The sequence below is a fragment of the Schistocerca piceifrons genome, chromosome 5, assembly GCF_021461385.2.
Source record: "Schistocerca piceifrons isolate TAMUIC-IGC-003096 chromosome 5, iqSchPice1.1, whole genome shotgun sequence".
In the NCBI taxonomy this organism is placed as follows: Eukaryota; Metazoa; Arthropoda; class Insecta; order Orthoptera; family Acrididae; genus Schistocerca; species Schistocerca piceifrons.
In genome coordinates this window covers 307,262,544-307,277,709 of record NC_060142.1, presented here as the reverse complement: position 1 = coordinate 307,277,709, position 15,166 = coordinate 307,262,544, and the positions used below count along the sequence as shown (strand labels likewise).

Below are 15,166 nucleotides of genomic sequence, written 5' to 3'. Positions count from 1 at the left end.
CATAGACCTTGACAGCTCTGGCTAGAGGGTGCTGTTGTCTGTGTCTCTCGAGGTGCCAACTTGAGAAACTATTCCGTGGCATCGTTACTATCGGTACCACAAAATCCATGAAGACACAGATGTAGAGATCCCAGTATTGAGAATCACAATTTTGAATGTTCAAAATGATGTAGATATCTGCTTAGGTTTTTGTGGAAAGCAGAAGTTAAAAGGAACGATTGGGAATACACCATTAGAAATTTGCTTTGAGATGGAACTATTGCAACAAGAATTACAAAACAGACAAATTCTTTACAATTAGTTGTACATGGAACAGAGCTGTTGAGCAAGGAAGAAAGTTTGATTCATGGAAGAAACAAATTGGTTGCACAGTGAAAATCTCGTAAAGAATTGTGGCAGACTTTTACATGTTGAAATAAGTGACAAACAGAAAATATACAGTGGTTGATGCTCTGGCAGGTTATGTGAAAAGGTGTTGTTTAAATTTGGACTTACCATACTGAACAGACATTTTCTAAATTTAAGGACAACTTCTTGGAATATTGGTCTGTACAAAAAAAAGATAATTTGTGGAATGGATTTGTAATCATATGAATGTCAGCAATTCACGGGAGAAACTCCATGAAAGTGTGTTGTGAGAATTGATTTAGGAAGTTAGAATATCAAAGAGGAAGATTATCTGAGTCAGAAATAGTGCAGGAATTATGGAGAAAACTGCATGATGATTTTCGCTCCGCATAACCCACCCTCCTGTTGCTCAAAAACTCGATTCATTTCATATGCGAACATTGTATGGATGTCTTGCTGCTTGTCTCTTCAAAGTTTTGCCTTCTGTTGCCAATTTCTAGAATTATTTTCAAAGAAACATTAGCGAATGTAACAGCTGCTGTCACAAATGGCTGAGCCAATATGTGATTGTGTCGACACAATTTCATGTTCCACAGTTCACTGTAAGTCTTCTACAGATATGTCGTGTTAGTTGAGTGAGCAAAAAATTTGAGAAGCTCAATTGGTATAAATTGATTAGTACCTCACCTTGAACTTCTTTTTTTAGAAAGACATTTATAATTGCTGTCATCATGATTTTGGAAGCTATAACCTATTGAAGAACTAAAGTAAGTATGAAAAATAAGTCTTGAAGCTTGGTCTTTTTTAGTATGTATTACTCTTTAAGATATATCAATTACATATGTACCAGGACCACTTTAAATAATGCCATAAATGGTTCATTTTCTAGGCCCAAAATTCCTCTAAGTGACTGGTCTTCAAATTGTTAAGTGAAAAGAGGGAATTTTATTGAGTGCTAAAAGAGAATGAGGAAGTGTTCTCAGATAAACCAAGGAGGATTATTGAATATGAACATTGCTTACATTTAATTGAAAATGAATCATTTTTCATGCCATCTTGTTTGATTCCTATATGCAAGAAAGTTGAAGCACAAAAATAAATTTATGAAAATAGTTCCAGAAATAATTTTGCTGTCAAAAGCTAGGGTTACTGTAATTTATATGGCATTAAGACCAAGAATATTTTATTAAACATAATCTCTTGTTTTTTATTCTTGAAATTGTGTAGTGCCCCAGGAGGGTCTGTGTAATGGAATCGTAAGAGGATTTAAAAGTTGACTGTTAGTCCCACTGAGTATCTCAAGAGATTTATGGCTTTTAATAAAGAATGCTTTTGTGGTCATGGTGTGCTGTAATGCAATTGAGATGTGGTGGATTCCTTGAAAATGTTTATTTTACAGTCATTTGTGTTTTTTGTAACTGTCAGATGCAATATTATTTGATTACACTAAATATTCCAGGCTGGTCTGTAAATACAAGCAGAGATTTGCGGCTCTATGTGCTGCCAGAGAATTTGACAGCAATTATTCCTCAACCAGATATTTGTAGCAAAAAGCTGTTTCTCCTCATTGTTGTATGCTCAGCTGTTGGTAACTTTGAAGCTCGAGCAGCAATCAGGCAGACATGGGCATCTGCACCTATTGTTACTGAAAAAGCTAGTGCTATAAGAGTGGCTTTTCTACTTGGTGTATTAAAACACAATACTCTGCAGGTACGGTACCTACTCAAAACTATAGTTTATAGTTCTATAAATTGATCAGTATGGTAACCCAGTCTATTCAGCACTGGAATGATTTTGTTCTTCAAGTGGCCTAATGAATTTAGTAAAAAATTCTCCATTATGCTGTTATCTAATTGAGGACTGACAGAATGCGCATTTAGAATATTAGGTGGAATTGGTGTCTGGTATACTTTATCATGACAATTAGTTTCTGTTTTAATAATTTCCCATGCGGCTTTGCATTTATTTACTGATTTCAGTTTTTATCTATCATTTGCTTTGCACTTAGCTGCCTTGATTTCAGACCTGTTAATCTTTTTCACTCTCATGTACATTTCCTTGTCAGCATTATTGTGCTTGGACCTATCATGATAGAGTAGCATTATGATTCTTATTCTACTTAGATGTGGGGTGTAACAATTTTGCTTTGATATTTTCTTGCAGTGTTTAGGACAACAGGCTTCAAAATTTTCAGTTAACAGTTCTAGAAATTTGTTGGTAGATTCATTTGCACCTGCAGTGGTTCTTATTTGATCACATTTTATTAAATTCAGTTTATTTATCAACTTGTTTAGCTTTGATTCATTAATTGGTCTTATAATTTTTCTACAGTCTGTGGAAGTTTTAGTTGCCTTACTGTAAAGAGTTTGTCTGAGCCATAGTCCCTCATGATCCAAAATGCCTAGCTCAATTGTGTTGAATTCTGTTTTGTTTAGATGAAATACAAATCATGTTATCTAGACATACTTCCTGTCTTGTAGGTTTGTCATTTATGCAACTGAAGATAAGGGGTGTTAATGTATTTAGCAAGTGATCAACCTTTCTATTCATAAACCTATTGTCTATATTGATATCACCAAATATTAGTATTCTGTAATTTTTGTATTTGAGCAGCAAGAGTATCTGTTTCTTCAGAAGCTCCAAAAACAGGTCTTCGTTGTGTTTTGGGAGGTGGTATACTGAAGCTATTACAATTTCCTCGTTTGCCTACATTATGGCTGCAGTTTCAAATTTTGCTTCTATGCACAGTCCACTTACATCTATAACTTCATAGATTAGGTTCACACTATTTTTAACATATACAAATACACCACCATGTTTAATACTTGTTTTACAGTAGCTGGTTGCCAATTCATATCCAAATGGTACACTTAATTTTAGTTCCTCATTCCTCATTCCTAAGCCAGTGTTCATTTATTGAAATCATCGTGCAGTTTTAAGTTTTCCAGCCAATACTGAAGTTCATTAAGTTTGTTCTTAGGAGACTACACATTCATATTTAAGAATATTACACTTGTACTTATCTTACTGTGGGTTTCCTGTAGCCTTTCAGCAAAAAATCATTGAGATGGGATGGAACTGCTGCTTTCTTCTTCCTCAGTAAACGACCATTTGATGAGTTTTCCAATGTTGCCTGCTCCTTCAGTTGGCATGGTGGTGAACCTCTTGTTGTGTTAGGAGGATGAGTGGTTTCTATTACTTCTGCTAGTGTTGATGTTGCATTTTCTGTTATTGATGTTGATTCTTTTCTTGTTGCCTGTGTTTCTGATGATAATGATTCTAGGGATGCTGCTGCCACTGGTGACTGTGGTTGTGCTGCTGTTGCTAATGGTGGTTGTGGTTCTGCTATTGACTGGGATGACGATGATGTTGCTTGTTCCAGTACTGCTGTTAATGCTGCGTTTGCATCTATTTTTCTTGGTTCAGTGTGGTCAATCTCACTGTTGGAATGTGGAATGTGATGGTCCAGTTTTTCCATCTTCCGGGTTTTTTGATTCTATACAAGATTTTTCTACTTCTGGCATGATGGTTACTGCTATGTTGTTTCCCATTACTATGGTCTGCTTTTTGGTTGTAATTGCATACTTTAATTCTCTGCATAGTTTCTTTTTTCCTCTTTTGTTTGTATGCAATCCTTGCCATGTGAAATCTTGTCTTCTTAGGAATCTGTTTATGTTGAGTACTGTGACATGATTGTATTGTTCACAGGTTTTTATAGTGTACTTGTTCAGCTGATATATGACATAATTTTTCTGTACCCTTCCTTACTGGTACAGAATTGTACACAGTATCACCTTTGGGTGTAACATATTCCTGATTAAGTCTTCTACAGCATTTTTGAAATTACAGGTCATCTTCCAGTTTCTGCTGTCATTTGATCCAGCACAGACTATTAGAGTGTCTTCTTTTCCTGTGTGTTTGATTCTGCTATGAATGTCTCTAGTAACTTCATTAAATAACACACCTGGTTTAACAAAGGATGTTACAGAGAGTATTTCTTGTGATAATTCATTTAACAGGCTTGGATAGTTTCTGCCATTTTTGTCAGTCAACATAAGAACTTTAGTTTCTGGCATAGCTGTATTACATTGATTCCTGGTCCCATTCCCTGCTAATTGCATTTCTGTTTGTTCAGTACTTACTTTTACTGGGATGTGTGAAGTAACACAATTATCAGAACATTCAGCAATGTTGCTGTTTTGTTTTTCCTTTTGTAAATTTGGTACACATTTTCAGTCATCTGAAAGAATTGATGCACTGTTTGTGGCACTCATACAGTTTAATTGTTCTTTTAGAGTCTTCAAACTATCAGTAAGATGTGCAATTTGAGCATCCATTCATAAAATTTCATCGTTCATTCGTTGTCGGGAAATTTCATACTGAGTATTTCCTTGTACCATTTTATGGTCTATTTGTTTATTTTCAAGCCTTGCGCTGACCAATTTACATACTGTGCATCATGACGATAGTTGTTTACTTTTCTGTCCCATGCTTGGCAAAAAAAATTCGTATTAGAGTAAACATCCCTGGAATACTGGTACAGTTGTGTCTTCATTTCCATTTCATTTGTGCGCTTTAAACATATAGTTCAGAATTGTACTACACACTTATTTGAAAGTTTTTCACTAGTACATGCACTGATTTGTATTTATACTGTGTCCACAGTTTATACAAATTTCACTAGCCTGATATCGTAACAAACTCTCTTGTAACAACAAAAATTACATCTGTAGACTTGATTCTTTTCTCGTTTATTTTCACAAATTTGAGTGTATTCACAGTATTATTTCACTAAGCACTTGCTATCTTGGTTTGTTTCACTATGTTTAACTGTTCACTATGTTTAACTGTTTCTACTTCCTCTTTTCCTCTATTTTTGAAGGTAATATGACTCACAATACACTTACGAGCACTTTTAATGTAATAAAAAGTGTTTTGTGTGCATTGTAAGTGCCAATAATGTTAACAAGCTGTGTGTGTTTCTCTCACAGAAGAGCTGTTTAATTTTTATTATTACTGTCGTTATCATTACTTCATTTTTGCTTGACCTACTAATGACTACAGGAAACATCTTATATCTTCTTTATTCTCTCTGTATGTCTTCTTTCTTTCCACCAGTTCTTCATTCTTTCCCTTTGCTTTTAGCTTCTGTCTCCTGTCTATATTACACCTGTCAATTTGTATATTTTCTCCAGGAAGCCCTTGAAACTTTTTAGTTTAGCTCTGATATTCTCTCTTTCTACGATTTCTTCCTCCATTATTTCCATTTTCCTCAGGTACTTCTTACTTTTCTGATACAAATAATTAATGTTTTTCTGTTTTTGCAAAAAAAGGTAAAAATCTTTACATTGTCATTTTTAACCAGCCTTTTCAGTGTCCATAGAATACAACTCTTCTCTTTCTCATTATGTCTAATATTCATTCTTTTTTTTTTCATAAATTTCTGTATTACTTCTTAACTTCCACTTTCAACTATGATATTTTGGTCTCAAGTTTTTCCTGCTTATTTTCTTTTCCATCTTTTCTCTTTCATCTAATTGTTTGTATATCAATTAAAGTAATCATTTTTTGGGAATATAATTATATTCCCCCCCCTTATAAACCATGGATCTTGCTGTTGGTGGGGAGGCTTGCGTGCCTCAATGATACAGATAGTCGTACCGCGTAGGTGCAACCACAACAGAGGGGTATATGTTGAGAGGCCAGACAAACGTGTGGTTCCTGAAGAGGGGCAGCAGCCTTTTGAGTAGTTGCAGGGGCAACAGTCTGGATGATTGACTGATCTAGCCCTGTAACACTAACCAAAACGACCTTGCTGTTTTGGTACTGCGAATGGCTGAAAGCAATGGGAAACTACAGCCGTAATTTTTCCTGACGGCATGCAGCTTTACTGTATGATTAAACGATGATGGCGTCCTTTTGGGTAAATTATTCCGGCGGGAAAATAGCCCCCATTCAGATCTCCGGGTGGGGAATACTCAAGAGGACATCGTTATCAGGAGAAAGAAAACTGGCGTTCTATGGATCGGAGCATGGAATGTCAGATCCCTTAATCAGGCAGGTAGGTTAGAAAATTTACAAAAGGAAATGGATAGGTTAAAGTTAGATATAGTGGGAATTAGTGACGTTCGGTGGCAGGAGGAACAAGACTTTTGGTCAGGTGAATACAGGGTTATAAATACAAAATCAAATAGGGGTAATTCAGGAGTAAGTTTAATAATGAATAAAAAAAATAGGAGTGCGGGTAAGCTACTACAAACAGCACAGTGAACACGTTATTGTGGCCAAGATAGACACGAAGGTCAAACCTACTACAGTAGTACAAGTTTATATGCCAACTAGCTCTGCAGATGATGAAGAAATTGATGAAATGTATGATGAGATAAAAGAAATCATTCAGGTAGTGAAGGGAGATGAAAATTTAATGGTCATGGGTGACTGGAATTCGAGAGTAGGAAAAGGGAGAGAAGGAAACATAGTAGGTGAATATGGATTGGGGCTAAGAAATGAAAGAGGAAGCCGCCTGGTAGAGATTTGCACAGAGCATAACTTAATCATATGATTCAAGAATCATGAAAGAAGGTTGTATACATGGAAGAATCCTGGAGATAGTAGAAGGTATCAGATAGATTATATAATGGTAAGACAGAAATTTAGGAACCAGGTTTTAAATTGTAAGACATTTCCAGGGGCAGATGTGGACTCTGACCACAATGTATTGGTTATGAACTGTAGATTAAAACTGAAGAAACTGCAAAAAGGTGGGAATTTAAGGAGATGGGACCTGGATAAACTGAAAGAATCAGAGGTTGTACAGAGTTTCAGGTGGAGCATAAGGGAACAATTGACAGGAATGGGGAAAGAAATACAGTAGAAGAAGAATGGGTAACTTTGAAAGATGGAACAGTAAAGGCAGCAGAGGATCAAGTAGGTAAAAAGACGAGGGCTCGTAGAAATCCTTGGGTAACAGAAGAGATACTGAATTTAATTGATGAAAGGAGAAAATACAAAAATGCAGTAAGTGAAGCAGGCAAAAAGGAATACAAACATCTCAAAAATGAGATCAACAGGAAGTGCAAAATGGCTAAGGACAGATGGCTAGAGGACAAATGTAAGGATGTAGAGGCTTATCTCATGAGGGGTAAGATAGATACTGCCTACAGGAAAATTAAAGAGACCTTTGGAGAAAAGAGAACCACTTGCATGAATATCAAGAGCTCAGATGGAAAACCAGTTCTAAGCAAAGACGGGAAAGCAGAAAGGTGGAAGGAGTATATAGAGGGTCTATACAGGGGCGATGTACTTGAGGACAATATTATGGAAATGGAAGAGGAGGTAGATGAAGATGAAATGGGAGATATGATACTGCATGAAGAGTTTGACAGAGCACTGAAAGACTTGAGTCGAAACAAGGCCCCGGGAGTAGACAACATTCCATTAGAACTACTCACAGCCTTGGGAGAGCCAGTCCTGACAAAACTCTACCATCTGGTGAGCAAGATGTATGAGACAGGCGAAATTCCCTCAGACTTCAAGAAGAATATAATAATTTCAATCCCAAAGAAAGCAGGTGTTGACAGATGTGAAAATTGCGAAACTATCAGTTTAATAAGTCACAGCTGCAAAATACTAACTCAAATTCTGTACAGACGAATGGAAAAACTGGTAGAAGCCGACCTTGGGGAAGATCAGTTTGGATTCCATAGAAATGTTGGAACACGTGAGGTAATACTGACCCTACGACTTATCTTAGAAGAAAGATTAAGGAAAGGAAACCTACGTTTCTAGCATTTGTAGACTTAGAGAAAGCTTTTGACAATGTTGACTGGAATACTTTCTTTCAAATTCTAAAGGTGGCAGGGGTAAAATACAGGGAGCGAAAGGCTATTTACAATTTGTACAGAAACCAGATGGCAGTTATAAGAGTCGAGGGACATCAAAGGGAAGCAGTGGTTGGGAAGGGAGTGAGACAGGGCTGTAGCCTCTCCCCGTTGCTATTCAATCTGTATATTGAGCAAGCAGTAAAGGAAATGAAAGAAAAGTCTGGAGTAGGTATTAAAATCCATGGAGAAGAAAAAAAAAACTTTGAGGTTCGCCGATGACATTGTAATTCTGTCAGAGACAGCAATGGACTTGAGGAGCAGTTGAACAGAATGGACAGTGTCTTGAAAGGGGGGTATAAGATGAACATCAACAAAAGCAAAACGAGGATAATGGAATGTAGTCGAATTAAGTCGGGTGATGCTGCGGGAATTAGATTAGGAAATGAGACACTTAAAGTAGTAAAGGAGTTTTGCTATTTGGGGAGCAAAATAACTGATGATGGTCGAAGTAGAGAGGATATAAAATGTAGACTGGGAATGGCAAGGAAAACATTTCTGAAGAAGAGAAATTTGTTAACATTGGGTATAGATTTAAGTGTCGGGAAGTCGTTTTTGAAAGTGTTTGTATGGAGTGTAGCCATGTATGGAAGTGAAACGTGGATGATAAATAGTTTAGACAAGAAGAGAATAGAAGCTTTCGAAATGTGGTGCTACAGAAAAATGCTGGACATTAGATGGGTAGATCACATAACTAATGACGAGGTATTGAATAGAATTGGCGAGGAGTTTGTGGCACAACTTGACTAGAAGAAGGGATCGGTTGGTAGGACATGTTCTGAGGCATCAAGGGATCGCCAATTTAGTACTGGAGGGCAGTGTGGAGGGTAAAAATCGTAGAGGGAGACCAAGAGATGAATACACTAAGCAGATTCAGAAGGATGTAGGCTGCAATAGGTACTGGGAGATGAAGAGGCTTGCACAGGATAGAGTAGCATGGAGAGCTGCATCAAACCAGTCTCCGGACTGAAGACCACAACAACAACAACAACAACAACATAATTATATTGGATGGATCAAAAATCTATTCACCAAGCAGCAAGAGCAGGAAACATATATAAAAGTTAAGTAAATGTGCAAGCTTTTAGAGCTAGTGGCTCCTTCTTCTGGCAGAAGTGTTGAAGGGCTAGGAAGAAGGATGAAGGAAAGGGATCGGCAAGGTTTATGAAATGGGAAGAGTTATGGAAAAGTCACCCAGAGCTCCAGGTTGAAGGATATTTACCAGACAGGATGAGAAGGAAAGGCTTACCGTTGAAGACTGCAGCAGATGAGATTTGTAAACCTGAAAGCTTAAAAAATGGAAGATAGTATAAAAAGCAAGACAGACATTACCTGCAAACCATTATGCAAGAGATAATAAGGGCTGAAAGCTTAGTGCAATATATGTGGTAGACAGGTGGAGGTGGTGGTGAGAAAAAATAGACCAGTGAGAAAATAAAAGGTGTAGAAACCTAAAAGGGAGGGAAGAAAGGTATAGTTACTGAAAAGAAAAATACTGAGACTGAAGAAGTTTACATAAATTAGGGCCAGTTGGGTGGCAAGGATCAAGATCATGTTGTAATGTCAGTTACCACTTGCAGAGTTCTGAGAAACTGGTGCTACGGGGGAGGATCCAGAGTGCACATATGCCCATTTATCATAATTGATAACTTTGTGATAGTCATACCAATACAGAAGGCTGCCGGTTGTAGGGATGGTATAGCTAGTGGTAGGAGGGTGGATAGGGCAAGTCTTACAATGGTGGTGGTCACAGGGGTAGGAGCCATAAGGCAAGGAAATTGGTGCAGAAGGAGCACAGGCTCTCATCAGGATACTGCCGAGATTGGGAAATGAATGGGGGGAGCATAAAATCAGACAGAATGGATGTCTTTTCAGGGCATGATTTTTAGGAAGTCATTCCCTTGTCCAAGTAGTTCACTAATTCCTTCAAGACCAGGACAGTATTGAGTGACAAGAGATGTACTCTTAAGCTGTTCTTTGGAGGGATCAGTAGTACCAGTATCTGGTGGGATGGCCCAGGAATTCTGCTTTTGAACTAGCCTGATGGACTAATTATGACCAGTGAAGGCTGTGGTGAGAATGGTGGCAGATTGCTGTAAAGAGTCTGCATGTGAACAAACAAATTTGCCTTGAATGCCAAGCCTGTATGGGAGGGCGTTTATCATGGAAAGGATGGAAAATGTCAGAGTGTAAGTACTGTTGTTTCTTCACAGGTTTAATGTGAGTAGAATTGTGTAGCAGTGAGGATGAGATAAAAAACAAGGAGGTGACATGGGATTTGGAAAAACACTATACAAAATTTAATTGGGAGGATGTAGTATAGAGATTCCAAAAATTTTAATTGGTCAGCCTTACCATAAGTCCACATGGCAGGGACATCATCATTGTTTCTAAACCAAACCAAGGACTGAAGGCTTAGGGATCCCAGGAAAATCACTTCCTAACAACCTATGAAATGGTTGGCATAGGAAGGAGACATCCCTGATCCCATTGCCCTGCCTGTGATCTGTTTGTATGTCTGCCTCTCAAAGGTAAATTAGTTGTTAGTAAGTACGTCATGGGTTTGGAATCACATGGGTGTTGGTTGAGGTATTGTTCAGTAGCAAACAGACACTATCCATGTGGAATAGTGGTGTAAGGGGAGGTGGCATCAATGATGACAAGAAAGGTGTATGGGGGGAGTGGTATGGACACAGATTTCAGATAATCTCGGAAATGGTTGGTGTCTTTAATATAGGAGGGGAGTCTTTGTAGACCAGAGCATCCTCTACAACATAAGAGTTGTGACCCCAATGCCTGTAGCATTTGGACTTTTCTCACAGACACCAGTTTCTCAGAACTGCACAGTTGGTAACTGGCATTACTACATGTCTTGGGTTCTCACAACCCAATATGAGTTACTTTGCATTAATTTTTTGTTTTGTTTTTAGCATTCCTTTTCCATAACTATCAATTTCTTAACTCCATTTTAATTATCTGTATCATTTATTTTCTGATCTGTCAATTTTTTTCCCACCGCCACCTCCACCTGTCTACTATGTATAATGCACTTATCTGTCTGCTCTAATTAACTTTTGCACAATGGCCTGTCGGTAACCTTTGTTATAACCCTATCTACCACTTTTAAACTCTCAGGTTTTCAAATCTTGTCCACCACTCTATAATCTCCCTCTTACTTCCTTCTTCCATCTATTGTCCACATTAAACAATGCCCAGTCCAAGTAATTAATAAGCAAAGTCTTTTATGAAGATTTGAGAGGAGTGAAGATTACAATAAACTTTCAAGTTTACTTATCTTGAGATGGTTCCAGTTCTTCTTGTTTACAGGTCTGAGTCTTGAAGCTGAAAATCGAACATCAGGTCCTCATGGTCGGTTTGAACTAAATAAATTGGAAGATTGTTGTTGCAGAATTTTTTACGTAAATATATTTTTCTCTGATTTTCTCACATTTTAGTATATCACACAGTATTTATTTTTCAAATTAATAAAGCTGAAATTACATTGTTCACATCTATTATACAATAATATGTCCAATCACATCAGAGGTAAACATATGACTCCCACACTCTTTTGAAATAACAGTATTCCAGTGTTAACAATTTTTTGTAACAAATGAATTCCTGCTAGTTTTCGTTACATTGTTAATTTCTGTTATTATTTCATAAATGAATCCAAAAATAAACATAATGAACAGTACAGGATTGAGTTATTAATAATAGAAATTTTAAGTATGCAAATAATTCTTAATTTCAAATGTTTCTAAGAAAAATAATTTTAACTGTACATTCAGAATTGATTCTTATAGATTATAACATCAAAACTAAAATATTTTATAAAGTAATTCCTTTTCATAAATTTTAGCTTGAAATATAGTGTACTGTGTATAAAATTACATGAAAATTTTCAGAAAAGCAACTGAGATTATACTGACCTCTCTAAAATTTGAAAAATAATACTAGCATCGACAACTACTGTTGAGGAAAAGTAATGCTAGAGGAGGATGTCCCATTACAATTATCAACAACAATCAGTCATACCTTATCAGCCTGTCCAGTTAAGTCTATACTGTGCTGGGGTTCTGGGTGACTTTGCATAACTCTTCCCATTTCCTATACCACACCAGTACATTTTCTTCAACCTCCTTTCAACCCTTTCAGTACCTCTGCTGGAAGTAGGTGCCACTGGCTTCAAAATCTTACAAATTTCCTTAACTTTCCCCAGTTTTTTCTCCTCTTGCTGCTTGTTGAGCATACTTTTTATCTAGACAGTTATATTATACTCATCTTGGGGTTGATGTTATTATTTATATTATACTTTCACCAAATTGTTTGGCTGTATTTAATAAAAGGTGGTCTGAAGCACAGTGGCATTCTGGTTTAGAGACAGAGCCAGTTCCACTTTTCTTGCTCTTAGTAAGTTAGCTTCTTTGTACTAAGCATTAGGTTTCATTGTTTCACCTAGATATTTAAATTTATAGCATTTACATTCATCTATAATCAGTTTCCATGTATTTTGGTACCTCCTTCACATCTGTCATATACTCTGGTTTTTGAAAAGTTACATAGGCCTACTTCTTAAAGCTACCTCTTGTAGGAAATTTATCTGTGTTATTGCATCTTCTATAGATTCAGCTAAGATGGCAAGATTATCTACACATGACTCAGTTTATCCCCTTTTCTCCCAATTATGATATTTTAAATTTCTTCTTGTTGTATTCTTTTCTTCCATTCCCTGATTACTCTTTCTAGCACACAACTAAATACCAGTACAGACAGTCCATCTCCTTGTCTTACACTGTTTTTGATTCAAATGCCTTGGAAGTTTCACCTAAAATTTTAATTTTACAGTTCATATTGATTGTGTGTCTTTTATGATTGCCACTGATTTTTTGTCAGCCCCAAACACACTTAAGATGATGAATAATGTTTCTCTATCGATCAAGTCATATGGTTTTTTTATGTCTACAAATGATTTGTAAATACTTTTGGTTCTCATTCTTTTATACCTAATATAAGCTTCAGATTTAAAATTTGTTCCACAATGGATCATCCTGTTTTGAACCCCCCTTGGTACTCTCCTAATATTTTATTGTATTGTATTGTATTTATTGGTCCAGTAAATCTTACATGTACAGTACAGCACATCAGATATTGAACAGGTCAAAGTATATCTTATAATTAAAACACTTTAGAAACTAGAAAATTATGTTCACAAAATTTTACAGCACTTCATATACTGGGCAAGTCAATGTGTAAGTTATAATTAAATCACATTAGAAACTTAACTTTTACAACTGAATACATGTATAAGACAATATTAACGATTACAATATTTGCATGATCCTCACTTAAGCTCTAAGGATTTTTGAGGAACTCTTCTACACTATGAATTGACATGTACACTACAGAATTACATTCACAGAATTTTACTTCATATACTGTGCAAGTCAGTATACAACTTACACTTGAACCCCATTAGAAACTTGAGAATTACATCTGAATGTATTTATAGGCCAGTATTAATGGTTACAGTATTTGCATAATCATCACTTAGACTCTCGAGGATTTTGGAGGAACTCTTCCATGCTATAAAAGCAATGTGTCAACAGATATTCTTTTAATGCTGCTTTAATTTCTCTTGGCAATTTCTTGTAGATAATTTTTCCATGGTGTAATGTTCCTTTTTGGCACAAACTGGTTTTTGTATGGACTACATGAAAGTCAGTTTTCTGTCTTGTATTATGATGATGAACATTTTCATTTTTGGGGAGGATACTAGGATTTGTTATTGTATATTTCTTTATAAACATTGCACTTTCAAATAGGAAAATACATGGAAGGGGAAGCTGATCCAGCTGGCTTTCCAGCCTTTTTTGTAATGCTTTGAAAGAATTATGTAAATTGCTGGAAGGAGGGAAATTCCTCTATAGGTTTTGGGGTTAGTTTTATCTCCTTTTCTGTGGATTGGGTGAATTAATGCTGTTTTCTAATCTTCTGGTAAAGCTCCTGTTTCCCAGACTTTTTGAAGGACTCCATATATCTTCTTGACTGTTCCACCACCTGCAGTTTTCCACATATCAGCAGTAATAGTAATAATAATTACTACTACTACTACTAGTAGTAGTAGTAGTAGTAGTCATATGCCAGTTACACATCACTTTAGATTATGAAAAAAATGTATACTTAATTTAAACATTTAAAGAGATATTGTTTATATAACTGTAAATGGATAGATAAAAAATCTACTCACCAAGCAGTGGCAGGGGAACACACACACACACACACACACACACACACACACACACACACACACACACACACAAGGGTACAACTTTTACAAGCTTTCGAAGCCAGTGGCTCCTTCTTCGGGCAGAAGAGTTGGAGGGGGAGGAAGAGGGATGAAGGAAAATCACTACAGAGTTTTAGAGAAAGGGGTACAGTTCATAAAAGTCACCAAGAACGCTGGGTCAGGGGAGACATACTGGACAGGATGAAAAGGAAAGACTGATTGTTGGGGACTGACCCAGATAAGATTTGAAAACCTGAGAGCTTAAGGGTGGACTCTAATGTTCTAATGACTTAAAATGTGAGTGTGGATCTGGGTTGTATTGATTTATTCCCCCAAACCACCTTCCATTTCTTTACGAAGTGACTTACTTGGAACTTGCAGCCACTCTTCCTTACTGGCTAGCTGGCTGCTGGAAACCCTCTTCACTTCTTCTCCATAGAATAATGCTAGATACTGGAATTTTTAGACTCTTTCTACTTATGAAAGAAGTAGACATAACAACTTTACATTTCGTCAATTAGCGATGTATTTAACCTCCATACACAATAAAACTCTCACTTTCCATATATATTTAATTTCCTGTAAGTCTCTTGTACACCCAAATGTCAGAACCAAATTCAGTTACAGTTAAAAGAAAATTATCTTAGAT

At 36.5% G+C, this 15,166-nt stretch overlaps 1 protein-coding gene across 1 annotated transcript in view; it reads left to right on the top strand.

The window, feature by feature from the left end:
- LOC124798961 (beta-1,3-galactosyltransferase 1-like) overlaps positions 1 to 15,166 on the top strand; it is a 109,187-nt gene that overhangs the window by 42,677 nt on the left and 51,344 nt on the right. Inside the window, exon 3 of the mRNA XM_047262495.1 lies at positions 1,808 to 2,058. Within this exon, the coding sequence (XP_047118451.1) occupies positions 1,808 to 2,058 (251 nt within the window). The remainder of the gene's footprint in view (positions 1 to 1,807; positions 2,059 to 15,166) is intronic.